This window comes from Coloeus monedula, assembly GCF_965178545.1.
Source record: "Coloeus monedula genome assembly, chromosome: 6".
In the NCBI taxonomy this organism is placed as follows: domain Eukaryota; kingdom Metazoa; phylum Chordata; class Aves; order Passeriformes; family Corvidae; genus Coloeus; species Coloeus monedula.
In genome coordinates, this window is record NC_138786.1 from 24752719 (window position 1) to 24773073 (window position 20355).

Here is a 20355-nt window from a genome sequence, read left to right on the forward strand (position 1 = left end):
GAAGCACACAGCCCTCCCCGGAGTGCTGCACCCACATGCTTGTTTGTTGGTAGCAGGCCCAGGCTCTGGGCTGCTGATTATACAGCAAAGCACCTGTCCATGACTGGGGCAGACTTCCTGCTACAGCGCCACAGCTCCCTGAAATGAGATTTATGCAAACTGGCTAAAGTGTGATGTCACAGCGCGCTGATAGACCCAAGGGCTATCTGCCTTCTACAGACATTTGATAAAATCAGGAACTTCGCATACAACTCGGGAAGAAGTTCACCTCAGAACCTATAAGGGCAAACGATGAAAACTTGTTAGGGTCCTCCTATCCTGAGATCCACCACTGCCAAGGGACTTTACGGAGTCCAAGGATCTCTTATTTTTTCTTTTTTTTTTCTTTTCTTTTTTCTTTATTTTTCCTTTTTTCCCCTTTTTTTAATATGATTTTTTGCAAGTCAGTTATTCTGGATGTTTGAAAACTGAATTAAGAAAAATTCACTCAGAAGTTGGCTGAATGTTGCAAGCTTGCAAAATGGAAGGATTTCCCCTTATTCCCCCTGTGAGTATATGGATTTATTTCTAATATGGATCACTGGGCTCAGTAGCAAAAGGCAAACTAAACTAGGTTTTATTATTTGAGAATACCTCTGTTTTGGTCTGTAATGCCAGGAAGTTTGGCTTAGGTCAATATATAAAACTAGTGACAACACTGCAATGAAAGGGAAATTAACATTTCCTCCCCAAACTTGTATCTGATTTTGATCTCCATTTGTTTTCACAGATTAAATGTACGGTATTTTTGTACAGTACATTTATAGCAAGTCAGTAAATCTCTTTTCTTCAGTGCCGCCTACGTGATATAAAAGCCGTCTTTCTTCAGATTGTAATTCTTAATCATCTGAAGTCTCTGACATAGTTTATGTATTTAACTGTCTACCAGTTTGTGACAGAAGAGTTGTTGAATGCTGATTTTATATACTGCAGATTTTAGGACTCTGTGTGTTCTTTGCAATTATGGCATTTTAGTTTTTAACTTAATCTTTTCTTGAACTGAGTTCTCTTGAATTCATTTACTATGAAAAAGCATTTGGCAAATGGGGGAAAAAAACCTACAGCCCTTATTTGGGTCTTTCAATGTTTCCTCTAAGATATAAATTTTTCTGTGTGCTTATGGGACACGTCTATCCTTTCCTTAACTCTGAAGCATTGTTGCACTGCTGTAATTTATCGTATGGCGAGTTCAAAAATTATTATTTGTGAAGAAAATAATGTCACTAACCTGTTGTTCAGAAACCGACCTTAATGGGAAATCTCTAAGCAGGATGGGTACAAGGGGCCTTAACTAGATTTCATGAAGTTTGTAGAAGCTGAAGAGGTGTCAGATAAGGTGGTTTGCTTGGCTTTTTATGTGGTAGATGGCTTACAGTAATTGCTATATATGTGTCAGAGAATAGAGGGAGACAATGCAGGCCCAAGAGTTCTTTAACAAAAACTTGTATCAAATTTTGGTTTCGTCTCGTCCCATTTAATAAAGACTGAAGACATTTCTTATCTTCCATCCAGAGAGATGGCCCTTTGAATTCCTGTCATGTTCAGAATTCATGATGACTGAAAGTATTTGTCTTCTTTTTGAGGGAGACCCTTTATTATCTCAGTTTATCATCAGTGTCCCTGAAATCACCTATCTACCCAAAGGGTGAGAAGACCCTAAAAATCATTTTTCTTTTTCTTAAACACACGGAGTTGCCCAGTGGGTCTACTGTAAGTGCAACAGAATAGAAATCTGAATAGAAACCAAGACAATAAAAACGTATATAGAGATTTCTCCACATGTTACTTGTTGGGCTTAAAAAAAATAAGAAGAAACACAAACTTAGCTACCCCAGGAAACAGCCTCTCTATTCAAAAAAACACAATTGTTAATCTTCTGTCCATTCATTAACTCATAGCTATGTTTTCTGGACTTTTTTCTTTTTTCAGTATTGACTTCCAGGACATGTGTTGAATAAATGGACTGAAAATATAATATAGTTTGGCCCATATTCTAATTTGTGTTGCAGTTGATATTCTGTCTGAACTCTGTTCAGATGAGAGATACAACTGGTTGTGAAAATGCAATTATATCTTACTGGAGCACTTGACAGGGCAATTCGTTTTTTATTTTTGTGATTAAACTGTCAAAAAATTAATAATTTTGTGGTTTGTACTTTCAAAATTGCTTTAAGTGCACTTTGAGCACTGCCAGCTAGAGCCCTGCATGTCTGTGTCTCCTGGGACTTTTTCAGTGGGGACACATGAGCCTGTTTCTAGGCAGGAGTTGCAGCAACACTTTCCTCCTCCACCCCTCCCCGTTCAGTTGAGGGTGGGTCAGCAACTGCCTTCCTCTTGCCTCTGCTAGGAAACTCTTATCCTTCACTTGGAAAACACTGTTTAAATGGTTTGGGAGTACTGCATCTTCCTCTGAAGATTTGGAGTTTTGTGGGGAAAAGTTCTGCAGACTGGGTCTGCATCTTCCAATGCATGATAGGATTTAGTCATTTTAAGGGTCAAAAAATTAACTCAAACACTTTTGCCTAAAGAGGGTTCCAGTTATATATGAATCCCTAAGTAGCCACCTGTAGAAATCACAGCTTTGAATCAAGTACTTTTGCATGAGAGAAAAAATGCCCCACAGAAGTACTCTGTTCCACATAACTGCATTGTCAACACGGTCCAGTAAGGCTAGCCCAATGAGTAATCATGCTAGTATTTTTACTCATCTTTTCTAAAATAGTTATACTGTAATTTTTTTCCAAGGAAATATAGTTAATCTTGGCTTTAAAGCTTGTCTCAGCAGCATATCATTGGAAATTGTCTGAAGTATTTTTGAATCACATGCCAGTGAATAGTTATATCAAGATAACAAAAAGATCATCATTTAGTGAATTTACCATTTCCTGGAATCATCTGACAAAGTCTTGGGGAGTAACAAGATTTTCAGACTGCTATTCTGTTGTGTTCAATGTATCTCTCTTAACCAATGCCAACTGAGCTTTCTCTGAGTGGTTTTGTGGCTTTTCCCTTGAGTTTCAGGGCAGAGATGGAAGACAGAGGCTACTCTTAATTTATCAAAGTCTGTGACAGAAAGTACTGTTTGTTGACCTCTTCCTTGAGGGTAGAATATGGTTTTAGATAGTTTGCTGCACCTCATGGCGTGCATGAAAGCAGATACCACAACTATGGTTCCTAACAAAGCTTTCAGTCACTCTTTTACATGGAAACAACCGATTGAACAAATGGCTATTGACATCAGTTAAATATTAAACATAGGCTATTCTTTGCTTTTTGTCAGGAGTAAGAAAACTGTTCAGTGTCATGGAAGTGCTGTCAGTGAGATGATGAAATGAGTGTGGGTGGGGACGTTCCAGAGAAGGACAGGGCAAGTGGGTAAAAATTGGCACAACAGGCAACAGAAGTACATGGTGAAACCTCTTTTCTCTAATTAGTGAAAAAGTTTCTAAAGAAACTTTTCTAAAAAAAACCAAAACAACAAACTGCCTCCCAAAAAACCAGAAAGCAATTAAAAACAAATTATTGAAAATAGCCTCCATAATAAATAGAGGGAAATATCCCACCTTCCCATAGAATAATCGGAGAGAATACATGCTGTACTATCTCCTTTAAACACCATCTGATTAAGTTTATGATAAATAGACTTTAAAATATTTAATATGCATCTTGCCATGTTAGTTACTGTATCCTTGAAGATCAGACACCAAGATAGAAAGCACTGGCATTACAAGTCATTTGTGGGAACAGATTGGCATGAGTTAACAAGGATATACACACACGTATTTTATCAAAAGGATTACTGCACAGGAAACAAATTCAAGGACAAAAATTCCAAGAATCCCTAATAAGAGATTTTAAGCCCCAGAATTTCAAAACAGAGTTTATAGTACCCCAATGCCCTATGTAAAAGCAGATGTTTTTAGATGTCCAGTATCTCCAACTCTCTCTGCAGTCAGTCAGATCTGTAAATATTAAGGGAATCATTGTTTTAAGAGTCTATTTAACACACCTTCCTTTAGCTCTTGTCATTCAATACGCATCTGAACTTGTGAAAGTAGCTTTGAATGGTAAAATACTTCATTCTCAGCTCTCAGACTGTGAGACACAATTGTCTGAAAATGTGTATTAGTCTGAAGTGGGGGAGTTTGGAAATTGGGAAGAGACAACAAAGGAAAAGCACAATTAGGAAAAGTCAAGTGTTCTTTTCCATGCCTAAAATACATATTGTTTATCTACTTTGGACTGATGCTTGGCATTCCTGCCAAGCTATACTTCTGTAAAGATATGAGTGATAGATGCTTTGTTGTAGCAGTGGGAATTTTAGAAAATTAAACCTACATTGACAGGACACTGATTTCTTTCAAAACTTGTTTACTTTTGGCTAAATAGCTACCAGTTAAAAACTTCAATGCATTTAGGTACTGATTTTTAAATAATGTCTATCAGTTTGTAGTATTTTAGTTAAGAAGAAACAGAGATTCTTCTTTCAAACAATATAAGTTTATATGACTTTTTAACCTCTGTTTTTCCCAACTAGTATGATATGCCTTTCCCATTTAGATGTTGATGTTTCCCCTTTCACAACATATGAATGCTTTCCTTTAAATTACAGTAATTTATAATATAAATTATAAATTTAGTTTTTAATTTATACTATAAATTATAATAATTTACAATTCTGAATATGAAGACATAAGTTTATATGTTTAATAGGAAGCATATATTTAGGGAAAGGAAATGAGGGAGTGGGATGCACTAATTTGCAAAGATAATGAAAAGTAGATATTCCATTCAGAACTTTATACTGAAGAAAGCAAAATACAGTCTCATGACTTTTTCTTGTCAGAGATCAGAGTACACTAAAAGTCAAAGGAATGAAGATGAGTAAATACACATAACCACAGAGAGAACACCAAGAAAATACATAGCAAAAAAGCAGAAACATCAGAGAGAATGCATGCTGTACTGTCTTCTTTGACCACCCCCCTGAAATCTGGAAAATAGATTATACTTCCCATTATATCTCTGTACGGATAAAGGGCAATTCTATTGGAATCACATAGATTTGGAAAGGGAGACTGTACCTACAGTACAGCTCTGGAGACCAGAGAAGACTCCCTTCACTGGTATTCCTGCTGCACATGCAATTAAATGATGATTTGTCCCTTTTCCTTAGTCTTTCCCTTAGATAGCCTTTATTGTGTGTTATCATCTTCTCAAGATTTCCCCAAAGCAATTATCCACCACCAATGATTATATTTGGAGCTTGTAGCCATGTGATGGATTTTCTCCTGAGGCTTTGAATATTCCATGGATCTGATTCCCAGATTGTGTGCGTGCTGAAAGTCACGAAATTTTAGACAATCTTCCCAGTGCAATTTAATGATACACTAATACAGCACGTGGCTGTTACTAAGGATTTACCAAGGTACAAAGTAATTTCTGAAAGTGTTTTTTTGGGGTTTTTTTTGTATGTGTTCTAACATCTTAATCCTCAGAAAGGGACAATCTTTAAATCCCCAAATTCCAACAGAATGAGCTGAAGGAGTTAACCAGAAGAATTAAAGAAACCAGGAAAAAAATAGTCCTTTCCTTTTGCTAGCTGCTTATCTACCACCTCCATCTGGTTTTTAGTGGCAGCTGCTACCTTAGGTTTCATGTTCTCAAGCAGTCTAGAGGAGTAAGAAAAAAAGAAGCTCTTCTGTATTTCTGTCATGCTGTCACCACAGCATAAACTTACAAAATGCAGATATTCCAAAAATGTGACAGGTTCATGGAAGGAGAGAAAGAATTTGTGACATAGAAATAGGCATATGAAATATGAACGCAAAAAATATGCCCATCATGTAAGTTATCGTGTTATTTTAAATATTTGTCATTCAAAGTTTGTTATGATGGAGTCATTAATAGAATTAAAATGTTTCTGTTAATACCTAGAAATACTAGAAATAATTTCCTTTCCAAAAAAAGCCAAGAAAGGTGGTTGAGTTCTTCTTTGCTGTTGACAATGCAAGGATTTGTTCACATTGGAAGGAAATACTGTAACAAACTTAACTGGACCAAGGTTTAACAAAACCCCATGAGAAACACTATCTTTCTCTAAGTCTTCATTCTGGAAATGAAAAAGAAGGAACATTAAATGAAGCAACAAGATTGTGCACAACTAATAATAAGCAACCTTTATTGCAACCACATAAGATCTTAATCAGTATTTGCATTGGAATACTAGGCCTGAGGAGGAAGAGAAGTAGGCAAGTTACCCTATGTCACCTGTTTTTGGAAGATAGAGAGGACTTAAATTCTACAGCTAAGCATCCAAAAGGTCACAACTCACTATTTGCCCCACATTTGGACTTTTAAAGTCTTCACTGTGTATATCTAAAAGCCCTGTGTAGTTGATTTGAAGCAGCAAACGTTCAGAGTTCATCTTGGACAGAAACTGAGAAAGAAAATGTTTTTATGCCCTCTGTCAATGTCACTACCCTCGCACAGACTGCCACCATTTAGTCAGACCTTGTAGAAAAAATCAGACTAATATGTTTAGGCAAGACAAGTTTCTGCTTTCTCTTTTGCTTTGTGAGAATCACCATCATCATTGTCAAGAAAAGAAAATGTCTGTTATTACCAAAGAAAATATTTCACCTTTACTTGTGCCTGATATCCACAACAGCTCTAAAGCAGTATCTTCAGAAGGCTGGAGTATGGGATGCAAGGGATTTGTGTATTACAACAGGACAAGTTCTGCTACACAGACTGGGTCTCTTTTCCACTGGGATTACTCTTTTTTTTCTTCCAAATCAGTGTCTGGTGTCACGCAATTTATTTCTGCTGATTCAATAATAACTTGAAGTCTCCCCTTTCTTTCCCTAGGCAATATAAAATGGGTTGGCATCAGCCCTTCACTAACTATATGAATAATTTGGAAAGGATTTGTGTAAACTTACAGTTCTAAAAATTCCTCTTCTTTGTACAGCCCTCTGAAGATATGGTACCCTATGAGTCAGACCTCTACCGACAGCCCCATGACTATTACCAGTATCTCAACAGTGATGGAGAGAGTCATGGTGGTAAGTCAAAAAATATCTCCTTGGAGCATAAAGTCTCATGGGATACCACAGGAAATAGATTTAGGACATATGAGAAAACAACAAATCTGCTGCTGTGATCTATAATGTATAGGCACATATTTTCAAATCAGAAATGAACATTATTTTATTCTGCTTAATGGCACTGTTCCAACCCAGCAACTGCAACATGGTTTCTCTGAAAGAGCATTTTAAAAAGCACTGTATGATGCAAGGAGCTTCCAGAAAAGTGTATATCATTATCTCTATCCTTCATTATCTTTACTGTGTTTTTATTTTCCTCTGCAGATCAAAAGCATTCAGCTTGCTTCTCAACTTTTTGAGAACATGGATTTGCAACACTACTCCTCCTCTTACTTCCCATGTTCAATTCCTATTTGACTTAGGTCCTAGATAATCTATTTGTGCTTTTATTTCAATTAGGTTTATTTGGTATTTAGCCTTTTTCAACTCCACGTATTTTTCTCTTTCTTTTGCTCTCTATTGCATGCTGCCACACCTAACAACTTTCACTCTTCCTCCAGTACACCCAAGTACTTCCTCTCTCTAAATCTATGTAAAACTTCCTTGTAGCTGTTTGTATGTAAACATAACTCAATGTAAAAATGCTGTATGATTATTTATTACTTCAATTTATGTATGTGATTTCAAAGCTTTGGTGTCTATATTTTAATGTTGTCTGGGCACTGAACTCTAAATCAACGCAGAGGCGAGAGTCTTGCTTTGTGAATTTCATCTCCTGTGCAATACAATAATCCAGCAACACCACCCTGGAAATACCAGAGTCAATATTGACTCAGGAAGGAAAAGCACCGTTCTACTGTGTTACTGGTGGCAGTCCCTGCAGATCCTGGAGTTTCCCTGAAAGACTCCCACTGATATAACAACTAGATCCATTGCTGTTATAATTTAAGACTTGAACTGTTCATAGCACAGCACTGTTTTGTCTGTGGCAACAGAAGCTATCTTAAAGAGCAGTGAGTTACAGAGTAAGATCACTCTGAGCATTTAGCTGAAAGAGATTTCTATCTACATTTGTTCTCTACATTGCATTCAGGAAACACCTATGATATTCTTAACACCTGGAGACAAAGAATTAATTCAGTTTTTATAAGTTATCTCACGGCATCTGTCAAGTCTCATTAATCATACCCAGCAAATTCCACATGGAAATTCAGGGTTTTTACATTATACCCTGTACCTGTTTGCACACTCATAAAACAGGATAACACTGATTATCTCAAAAGGCAATGGTGACAATTAAACAATAAATATAAAAGATATCATGTAGGAAAAAGCACTTGGAAATATCTTTTCTGTCATTAAGTCCAGGCTACCTCACACAAAAACATCCCTTTATCTTTCATAATTTTATCACCCCATCTGGTTTACTGCCCATTTTTCTGTTGAAAGACTGTTCGTAAGCTACATTTCTCAAATCAATAACATGATTTTACTCATCAAAATGAACATAACAAAAACTGGATAGTCACCTGTATGGGTTATAGCCTAAGCAAGCAGTACCTAAACACCCACTTTAAACAGAAATTTGTCTGTCCCTAAAGTTGTGCTACGCTTGTCCTAAAGAGCTTAAAACCATATTTTTAATTCCTAACATAAGTGCTTATGGAAGACACAACTTAAACCCAACCTGCACATTTCAGTCAGATTTTTATTTAGGAAAGCGCCTGTAATGTAGTTGGTTGTGTATAAATATCAAATGTGCCCTGTGCTGTCCTGAATTGCTCACAGTCCAAAAGAGCAGTGAACAACCAAAGAATACAGATGGAGAGTGAAAACAACAAATTATTCCAGTTTCCTTCTTTCCTATAAATATTGAAAAAAACAACTTTGGCTTTCATTTTGTTTACATGACAGAAGTATAGGGTCTTTAGAAGAGCCATGCAGAAGAGCAGGAAAAGGATGCCACAAACTACGTTTAGAAATATGTACTAAGTGTTCAGAACAAATTGGATAAAAGCACAATGATTGAAAAATGGAGGGGGAAAGGAATAAAAAAGGTACTGCAGTGACAGCAGTGAAAGAGACAAGAACCTGATTAGCTAGGGGAAAAAAAAAGAAGAAGTAAGAACAGAACTGTGAGAGAGAAGTTCAGCTTGGGGTACAGGGAGATCCCTCACAATACATAAAAATAATTTTTCAGGCCTACTCGGTACCACTGTGCACCTCAAAACTGCCAGTTAATGCAAATAGATGCTGCTAGACAGAATAATACTTCTGATTTTGCTGACAAGGGACTGCTAAAGAAATAGGAAATTTTCCTCAAGTGTCAGACTACCTCTCTCTCACTGCTAGCTAGCAAATTAATTTTGTGAAAGGGAGATGGCAATGTCTTAATCTGTAGATCTGTGCTACATGCATTACTGTCACCTTTTCCTCAAATATAATGCTGAAGGAAACCCTTACTCCATATTTACACAAATAGGCAGTAAAGTCCACATCAAAAGCTGTAGATCTGTGCCACTAGTGAGTAATATGTAGGAAATAATTTCCAACAAGTGAACACTGATTTTAACAAGCAAAACCACAATGTGATGCATTGTGTGATTATTTTCTGTACTGCAGTGTATCTATGTTTTAAAAACTGTAATAAACACAGAGACACAGTCACGCAGGACAGAAGCTGCTTCAAGTGATCATGTATTAGTCCATCACCCTACCCAGAGCTTGTAAGTCTGTAAGTGTAACACAGCATATTTTGTAACACTAATGCAATCTTAGTAATTACCTAATTCCACTGCAGCTTTGTCTCTATGTTACTACCAAACATTATAGGTTTAGTAAAAATCACTTTCTGTATGAAGCTGAGTGCTGACCCTTGTTTGCTTCATTCCTAGCCTTATGGAACTTACTAGATTTCATGATCTGGGATTTTATTTTTGTCCTACATCCTGGAGTAACACGATCATTTAAGAATCTCACCTTTGATTTTATTAGCCCACATAGAAGTGGAAGAAAGTCCAAACAGGTGGATCTCCATCTTAAATCCTATATGAAAAAAAGAAAGAATTCCAAACTTCATTAAAAAATCCCTTCCCTTCAAAGTTATTCTCATGAATTGATGGGGCCTGACTCACAGGTTTTTGAATATTTGGCATTATTAAAGTCATGAAGTTTGTAAAGTGAGAGCTAATGAGATTCTAATATTGTTTTAGATAAGACTGACACTCTGACCAGGACTACAGTACTCTTCTCAAGTGTTTCTGCAGTATCTGATCAAGACATTGAGTTTCCAATGTCCTTCAATATTTTTCTCATTTTCCCTATGGGTTTTTTCCTTGACTTGTTTTTTCAGGTATGCAAAACACAGTGCGACTTGTAAGCTATGCAGTGTGGAGCTGTGAAAGAAACCCTCTCCTAGTTCAACATGTGTTGGAAAATCTGCCCAGGCCAGAGCAGAACTAGCCAGAGCCATTAGGCCAGACCTCCCAAGTGCATCCATGCCAGCAGCTGTCTCCTCAGCCAGGGCAGAGCGCTGTGCTGACAGAGCTGTCACATTTCCAGATCAATAGCTGGCTCATGAATTTCTGCACGGCTTTGCACTGCATACATAATGCAGATTTAGCCCATTACTCCACTTTTATTATAAATACCTTCCTTGAGCCTGTTTCATATTCCGACTGCTGGTTCTACCATTTTTCACGTATTAAAGCAATTTACAGTGGTGAGAAGGTGTATGAAAAAGTTTGGTCATGTTTTCTCACTTGTGGAGTGAGAACCTAGCTCCATGGTGAATATTAACACAATGGCTTTAGGTCAGCTATGGCTTCCCAACAGGCTAACATCCTCTCGTTCATGGGAGGGAGTTCAGAGTTCATGATTGTCCTTCCCCTAACCTTTCACTACATACAAGACCAAAACAAACATGATCTCCATGTCTCTGTAAGAGAGAATTTTTTTCACATCCTCTTTCACTTCACATGAAATTTCTCATAATGACTCCATTGTGTAGCTATAACTTGGCTTTTAATGACATTTTCCTTTACTCAAAGAACAGGCACTTTCCATTTCTAGAATTTTTCTCTCCTGTCTTTTTTCTTCCTTCCACCTTCATGTTTTAGAGAAAAGAACATAATTGCTATGTGTTACTGACATAAACTAACAAAGAGCACAGAAGTAAATTTTCTGGTAACTCTAATATCTGCAGACACAAATATTTAGATATTTCTCTTTTAATTTTCATGTGCAATAACTTAGCCAGGATGGTTAACTGCAGAAGGGCTTGTGGAGACAGATTTGTAATTTCTCTTCTAATGTTACTAAACCAATTTGTTTTTCCTAAGCATCACTGGGAAATTATAGATAATTTAGAAAGAATAAGGACTTTGGTCCCTATAACAACTTGAATATTTGGACATAAGTTTGTGTTGAAGTAATTTCTGACATAGATTTTTTTTGTAGTGTAATACCATTATGTCATTACTTTAAATCCTATATGCTGTACTAATAGTATTATTTTATTACGTTCTTTTTACAGCAGCATCTAATTCCATCAAAAATAACTTTAGTAATTAATATTATAATTAATAATTAGTTATTAGCATGAATATGCATAAATAGTGTTCCATAGGTTAATTAATCTGCCAAGGGAAAAGTTAAAACTGTTCTGGAACAACAGTAACCTTGTCATAGGCTCCAAAAAACGAAGAGGTATCTTGAAGTATAAAAACATGACTGCTGATTAAAAAGTGTTTTAAAAGAATCAAAAGTAGGCCACCTAGAGGGTGCACAGATACTCATGGCTATGCATGTTGGAAAGGTTCTTTGTTCTCTCTTGGCCACCATATTTTCTACTAGTAAGACATTCCACAGCTGAAGACCTGCCATTGACACCTCAGAGACTTTTTCCTGGGCTTTGTCATCCTCCTAATTATGCATTGATCTCATTTGCTGTTGTAGATGATCAATGACAAGGGCTCTTTGGGAATACACATTGCCCTCCAACGGAGCACCTTCCACACAGCAAGCAGAGCCAGATTGTTCTAAGGAACGAGAGTTTAGATTACTCCTGCAATGTATTCTCAACAATTTAATATGCAGGGCTGCCCATGGTACATGGGACCTCAGTGGTTAGCTCTACTTAAGGAAATCTGCAGTCATTTAACCCAGAGAAAACAAGAGTTAGTGTGGCTCAGTCTTCCAGCTAAATGGAAAGGTTTCACACTGAAAGTGCTCAAAGCTTCCTACCACGACACAGCCTTAGATAACCTTTGGATTTCAACTCACACACTCTGCTGTTTCCTGGGTTGAAGTAGATGTGGATGTAAAAATACCTGGGTACTTTGCACCCATTAACCCCACTTTTTTACCCTAGAAACTGAAATCTTTGTCTTGAACTGCAACATGAAGAAGCGCTACTGTGCATTGTAATTGTCTTAGGGCTATAAAATCCATACATAGCCCACAGAAAGTGCCATACAACAAAGCAAATAAGTGACAAAGTAATGCAGCAGGTCCCTGGATGCTTTTATAAGCACATTTCCACCCTTTCCACATGCAGTGATGAGGTTTATTCGTGAATCAGAAAAGCAGAAAGGACAAAAAAAGTAAGTGCTGGTGTCACAAAGGGTGTGATAGAGCCTCCAAATAAATTTCTACAGGCCTGAGGACAAAGGCAGCTAAAGGACCTTACAGTTTCTCAAGTACAACTATGTTTGGTATTACATTCACTGAGTTAACTCTAAAGGAAGCCACATTCAAAGTCACTCTCCTGGATTTCAAATCCTCAATGTTATTACACTTAACTGTTTGAAACATAAGTGGGGAAGGATGAGGAGATAGAAGATGAGAAAAAGAACAAATTTGATATTTAAGAAAAATATTCATAGCACATTAGTATCCTGATAATGTCATGCACAATAACGTTATATTGCAGAACTAGACAATTGTTCCTCTATAAATTTAACTACATTTAGAGGAACATGTTCAATTCTGTTATTGAATGGATGTCAACAGTTGGGAGGGAGCTTGGAGGAGTGTACAAGTGTGAATAGGGGGATGATTATACTGATTTACACTGAAAGACTGAGAGCTGAAGCTGGGTTAAGTGATAATTAGAAGTAGATTGTAAAAGTACATGACAGCAAAACATGTGAAAAACATGTGAAGGGCAGGACAGAAATGATTTATAATAATACAAGGGAAGAAAACTTGGAATTATAATATATAAATTAGAACTGGTACACAGAATATCATGAAGAAATTTTGGCCATGCATAAAATGATGCACGAAAAGGTAAAATCTGGAAGATTAGTTCTGAGTTCAGTCAGAGCAGAGGACATAGTGTTGACACTGATTTTAAAAACAGGCTGCACATAAATATGTGCAAAATTATGTATGCAGCTATTGTATAAGAGAAATAGAATTAGCAATACTTCACACTTCTTGTAGAAAATTTTCAATTTTGAGCAGCAAATATGACATTCTAAAAACTTGAAGGCTTATGTGGAACTAAAAAAGCCAGAAATATAAAACTGAAAATTATATGGAATTTAATTTCAAGGATAAATTAATCAGGAAACAGGATAGTGGTTATTTAAGTACTTCTTTATGTTTTTGAAAAAAATCCAAATTATCACAGAAATTTCAAATGTACTAAAGAGATAAAACAGGTGGAGAAGGAGTCTGCATTAGAATTTAGCCTTCCTGTAAACAGTGTACACCAGATTTCCACATGTTTCTCCTTTTATTCTCTAGTATTGGTACTTCAAAATGTGTGATACAGCAACACAGGATTACGGGAAATATCTAGAAAAGTGCCTTTCCTGCAGCATTCTTGAGATTTTGCTAGCAGAGTAAAATAAAGACTAAAGATAGCTGCCGAATAATCTTAACATTTTTTCCACCTCCTCATTTCCATAAGGAGTGTAATAAGAATATGACAGTATGAAGATCAGTAGAATTTGTCTCAAGAATGACAATGTTTTGAAACTTGTCATGATCTCTTCTTGAGAAAGGTGCCAGCATTAACATCTTTTGCATCTTGTGTTAAATTATCATGGAAATCCATCTCACTATCTGAGAGTATTGTCCTACTTAAAGTGGCCTAAGTATTACTTCCCAGCCACAGGAATTTATGAGATCAGGAAAAGAAACTTTACAGGGATCTATACAGATTGTCAGCAGAGACAGACAGGTCAACAGGAGTGGTTTGGAGAGGGCAGAAAGGGCAGTGACAGGGGTAAGAACCAAAGAAAGCCAGGTAAATGCCATGTTTTTTAATCTTGCAATGACAGACAATTTTTTTAAACTTTCTTTAGATCATTATTGGGAATATCATCCACACCACATGCACAGTGAGTTTGAGACCTTTGGAGACAACCATTTCACAGAACTGCAGAGTGTGCAGCCTCCCCAGCTGCAGCAGCTCTACAGGCACATGGAGATTGAGCAAATGCATGTCTTGGATTCTGCAATCCCAACCACACACATCGGACTCAACCACCAGGTGCGGTTACCAACCCCTGCTCACAATTTCAGATGATAATTAATGGTAAAGAAAATAGTGCATTAGGGAATGCAAACTGTTAAGTGAAAGAGATTGCTGAAAAGAATTACTCAGGTTCTTAGGGCATGTAAAGCTCTTCATTCTCAGGACAAATGTATTTTAAACATTCTTTTTACCTGGATAATGAGAAGTCACGCTCCTCACACTGTCTAAAAAGAGAACTGCATTTTGTGGAGGTGTTTGGAGTTTCTAATTTTTGTTTCATTTGGAATGAAAATCAACTGGTTTGCAATCCTGCACATGAACTGGACCTGAGAAGCTTTGTATCATCATAGCGAGGGTACCCATGACTCTTAAGAAGTAATTCTGAGCTTTGAAGTAGTAGTAAGGTTTTAAATATTTCCAAGGAACCCTGACATTTTTACATGACTTGTATGAGAAATGCTAACAAAGACAAGTCACTGGTAATTTCTACCACAGGCTGAGGAGAACGTACTTGTGCTTCCCTCTGGGAGTAAACAAGTCACAAGCCAAAGCACACTGTCTTGTCTTTGCTCAGATTTTACATGAAGCCAGGCATTTCCCTGTAAAAAAAAGATACTCCACTATGCAGTAAAGATAGTCACCAAAGCACCAGTGAATTCTCACTGAAGCTGAAATTATAAGGTGTTCCATCATACTGCAAAGATACTAAGCACAGTAGGTGTGGAAATCACTCTTGATCCTACAAGACTATGCCCTAAAGTCATTACTGAAAGCAGTAAGAAAGCTGGGAGTTCTTGTGCTAAAGAGTTTCCCAATATACATGAAATGTCCTAAATAAAATGACAGAGTAGAATTGAAGTCAGAGAAAAGAGCATTTGCTGATTACAGTGCTGCATGTAACAGTGGCCTTGCTGAAACTTGGTGAGAAAAACCACATGCATGGGGTTATCATTTAGGGTTTCTCTGTTCAAAGCAAACTGAAATTGTATGTTAATACTGTGTTAATCAAAAAGAAAGAAGAGAAAAAATAGAATGAGTAAGTTAACACTGAAAACAGGAAACTGCAAGCCATAAAAAAATCAGGAATAGAATAGAAGATGTCGATACAAACAAAGAATTAGGAACAGAAAGTTACAAATATAAAAAATGCTTAATGGAACAGCAGTCTGTGGGAAGCTTCAAGCTGTTTCAGTTGCTCATTGCAACTGCTAACACCTAATGACCAACCATTACCTCTGGCCAAAGGCAAAGGGTGAAAATGAGCCCCTTTAGGAATGTCTTCGGAAGGACAGCTGAAAAACAAGAGAGGGCACTTCTGCTTATCCCCCTTCATTCTACTCAGCTATGGCCTTTCATTTCAGGATGAAAGGCAGGGAACTAATTTTGTTACAACTTCTGATAAAGAGCATTGTTCTCTCTCTGCCCCTCCCCATACCAAGCTGCAGAAGATGTTAGTATGCAGAATTCACCACTACCCTCCTTTTCCTTACCAGCAGGGGATCTTTGGCTTTTTACTTTACTTTTATTCCTAGAATAGCTCATGCAAATAGTACTTGGCATGCTCTGAAGTTCAGCTTCTGGTGTGTCTCAGTCACAGTCCCAGGCAAAGAAACAGAAGCAGGAAGTAAGTTTTAATCCTCCTCTGAATTTGCTAGTTTCTAACTAGCGTGCCTGTCCTGCAATATCAGAGTTACTGTTTGCAATAAAGGAAGAACAAGCAAAGACATTTCTTTAATTGTCTGTTAATATCACATTACTTTGTGAAATCAAATTTGAAGTTTAACCTGTTCATGAACAAGATTTGTTTAAAAGTTTTGTTAGCCTGCCAACAGGGGCCTCACAAATAATAAAATAAGAAAAAAATATTCATTCGGAAGGGAGGATGAAATAAAAGGTTGGAAAACTGTGAGAAGAACTTTAGAAAGAGGAAAATCACACATGAGTGCCACAGACCCTGAGAAAACATCAGAAAATGCAAAGTAGCTAGTAGTTCCTTAAGTTTTCTCCCTCCAGAACAGTGTTAGTAACCTGGCTCTTTATAGCACACTGGCCGGTCCTCTGTGACTCTGTAATTCTGTCCCAAAACTGCGTGACACTGTATTGGCCTTGCTGAGTTTCAGGTGCAAAGGAAGTGTAAGCAAAGACAGAACAGTCAGGGAAAGTGGGGACAGCATGGGGAAAGCTCACTCAACTGCCCAGGCTGGCCTCTGCAACCACCTCTGCTTCCAAGACACCATGTCCCCTCCCACTCTCCCACTGTCCCACTCCAGCCCCAGAGAAGAGGTTCCTTACTCCCACACGACCTCCCAAAACACTCTAAGTTTCCACAGCCTTTTTCTCTGCAGGGGCACCAATCTCTGTTCCCCTCCCCTGTAAGACTCTGTCCCACCTTCTCATTCCCCTTCCCCCATGGCACAGTCTCTCCCTTCCTTCCTACCCCGGAGGCTGCAGCTTTCTTAACTGTAAAAAGCTAAAGGTGCCTGTGGTGAGGGCTGAAGTTTCGCTCTTGGGGATCTGACAGGAAGCTTACACGCACTCTTGCCCAATCCTGCCCTTCCTGCCCGATCGGCTCCAGCCAATCTGCCAACTCATTAACTGCCGGCTGCTGTGCCCCAAACCAGCCCTCTGCACACGCCTTATTGGGACATTTTAAGGTGGTGCAAAACTCATCCGAAAAGCACCACTCGGCAAAGCCCAGCACGCGGTGGGTGGTGTGACTCATGAACACCCACTGCCCGCTTCAGTGTCTGAGTTGTCCCAGGAAGGGTATCAGGCTCAAAGCATCCTTTCCTGGGGAAGGAGAAGAGCAGTTCAAAAGGAGCTCGCTTTCAAGGACCTTCATCTGTCCCGTTTCATGAAAGCTACATAAAATATTCTGCTGGGTTTGGGGCATGTTGGTTGCGTTTTTTTAAAGTAGGAATTGGGTTCTTACTCCCTGCCCCTCAGACTGATATGTTTCTCGTTATTAAATAAGAAGATGCAATAATTTGTGGCAACTGGTCATGTTTCCTAGCAAACCAGACCACAACTGAGAATTTACAGAGCTGAGGTATATTCCACACTGCTTCTGACAACATCTCTATATAAGGGCAAGAGAATTTAACACAAAAACTAGCTTGCTAGCTTTGCAGATGAGAAATCCCCCCTAATGGGGAATTTTCAGATAGCCATTTGGGAAAAGAGAATATGGGCTGATGTGATGTATCCCTTATCTAAGTGTTAAGGCTATTCCCCTCCTCATGGGGGAAATTTAAGACAGAAAGCCGATGGACCAGTATAATCCCAACTCTAAATTTGGATGCAGTCCCATAGGATTTCGCTGACGTCAGAAGGTACTGTGCCTGAAAAAGGAAGAGGACAACAGAGCCAAAGCCAGCCATGATAGGGCAGTATTGTTCATCTCCTTCAAATTTAGCTCCAGATGGTCTGCGTTAGAAAAAAAGTTGTTCTGAAAAGCAGTTTCACTCTGGGGATAGACAACCGGGATCAGAAACTTATTAGGAAGAAAGCAAGCTTTGGGGAGATGTGGGGGAAGAGGGGCAGTGTTACTTGCACAGGATATAAGGTATGGGAAAGTTCTGACATTCACAATGTTATTCATCCTTCCCTCTTGTAAAGGTGCATTGTTGTACATGTGTAAGTGGTGACTGTTATCTGAAAGTGCTTCTTAATAGGATGGCATCTACTATAAATGTCAACAACTAAGTCACTCAGTATTACAGTAAACATTTTCCCATACCTCTTACTTTCTTCCCCCTTTTCTCTGTGACTCTTTTCATTACATTTCCTTTTTTAATTTTGATGCCCTACTCTCTATCACTGCCTTCTCCCTCTACTACTCTGTTCTCCAAAAGGTGTCATATTTGCCCCGGATGTGCCTACAGTACTCCTCTCCACCTCAGCCCAGTTCTGACGAGGAGGACATAGAGAGGCAGAGCCCCCCATTGGAGGTATCAGATGGGGAGAATGATGGTGTGGACCCTGGGCCTGGAATTATGCATGGAGAAACAGGTCAGTGAAAACAGAAGGATTTTGTCAAGCTATGAACTGAGTAGCTGTTACATTACCATGATGATAATGAATAAAACTGTAGAACTGCTGTGCTAGTATTTTATGCCACTGCCAAAGCTTTTCTTTCCCTGACTCCTTGCACTCTCCTGTCCTCTTAATCTTTCACATTCATAACTATTTCAAACCTCATTTCTTTAGGTACTCACCTCCCTCCTCCGGCTTTGTCTGTTGGGGCTTCCTGAATGGAAATGGCTGTTGCCATTTCTACTCCAATTTATATTAACAGCTGGGAAAACCAAGACAAGAAGGTCAAGGAAGAACCAATTAAAAAAAAAATATTTATCTCTCTTTGCTCAGTACCTGAGAGTCACATTCTGTATAACCTGCCAAAATTAGGTTTAGATTAGTTTTGAAGCAATGTCTTTCAATTAGCTTCAAATTAGCAAATTAATTTTGGAAGTTTAGCCTTTGGAATTACTTATTCTTGTTTTTTCTTCTTGGTACATCAATCCACAATATGTCCTCACAGTGTTACATTGTGTACTGTTACAAATGCTGCAAACTGAAGAAGTTAGTCTCTCCCAAGCTAGCTGGAACACTTAGATGCATTCTGCTGTTTCACCAGGAACTACACACAAACACTAATGATCCACTGGCTTTCTTCTTTGACTTTCACACAGGCAGCAAGAAAAAGATACGTCTGTATCAGTTCCTTCTGGACCTTCTTCGCAGTGGGGACATGAAGGACAGCATTTGGTGGGTGGACAAGGAAAAAGGTACTTTCCAGTTCTCCTCCAAACACAAAGAAGCATTGGCGCATCGCTGGGGCATCCAGAAAGGCAATCGCAAGAAAATGACCTACCAGAAGATGGCACGGGCTTTGAGAAACTATGGCAAGACAGGGGAAGTCAAGAAAGTTAAGAAGAAGCTGACCTACCAGTTTAGTGGAGAGGTGATGGGAAGGGGGGCCACTGATAGGAAGCATTATCCTCACTGAGGCCATGGGACCCTGAGCAAGAAAAATATTAAGAGCTCCTGGCTGGACACCAGCAGAGGAGATGGACGCATCTTTCTCTTTGCTTCCTGTGCCCCATTCTCTGCCTTTAAACAGCCTTTATCATCAGATGTTTCTGGTACGAATTCCCTTCTTCAGCATCTGAGAATCCTAATCATGACAGAATTCTTTGCTTCCATCCTCCAAGTTGGACAGAGTTGGGAAATTTAAACAATGTACAAATATATTGTTGTCAGGAAAGATCTTTTTTTTGATTGTGTTGCAACTAAAGAATACAGCCGATGAAGTTTTGCCTCCAGAGGTGGTGCTGTGTCACTCACAGTGACACCGCGTTAGCTTCCAGCTTTTAAACTAGCATTAATACAGGCTCTGCCGCAGCTCTCAGAGCTAGAGAGAAGTTTGCAGATCTTGGAATGATACTCGTTCTTTTAAATAGTAATAACATGTACATATTTAATAAAATTAGATATAATGAATTTTTGATGTTTGCATAATAAATGACTACTTCACAAACAAGCGTCACACATTCAGTTATGCAGACACAGCTCCTGTGTGGTGTCTGAACAAAAGGTGCACTGGGTTATAGGGCCTTACCCATCTGTAGCTACTTCTTAATTTATCTGGAAACATCGTCAGTGGTGTCAAACTCAGTAACAAATATAACGGGTGAAATGCATTACTGTGAAAGGGACTACAGTACTGAAGGAAATTGAAAAATACATCTATATATATGCATATATATATATACATAT

At 38.3% G+C, this 20355-nt stretch overlaps 1 protein-coding gene across 1 annotated transcript; it reads left to right on the forward strand.

The window, feature by feature from the left end:
* The first annotated feature begins 408 nt into the window (after positions 1-408).
* Positions 409-19865, forward strand: SPI1 (Spi-1 proto-oncogene). Its single transcript, XM_082284346.1, has 5 exons — positions 409-547; positions 7013-7106; positions 14405-14592; positions 18432-18588; positions 19269-19865. Exons 1-5 carry the CDS (start codon positions 503-505, stop codon positions 19583-19585), a joined length of 801 nt encoding a protein of 266 aa, XP_082140472.1. The 5' UTR covers positions 409-502; the 3' UTR covers positions 19586-19865.
* Positions 19866-20355: the final 490 nt, after the last annotated feature.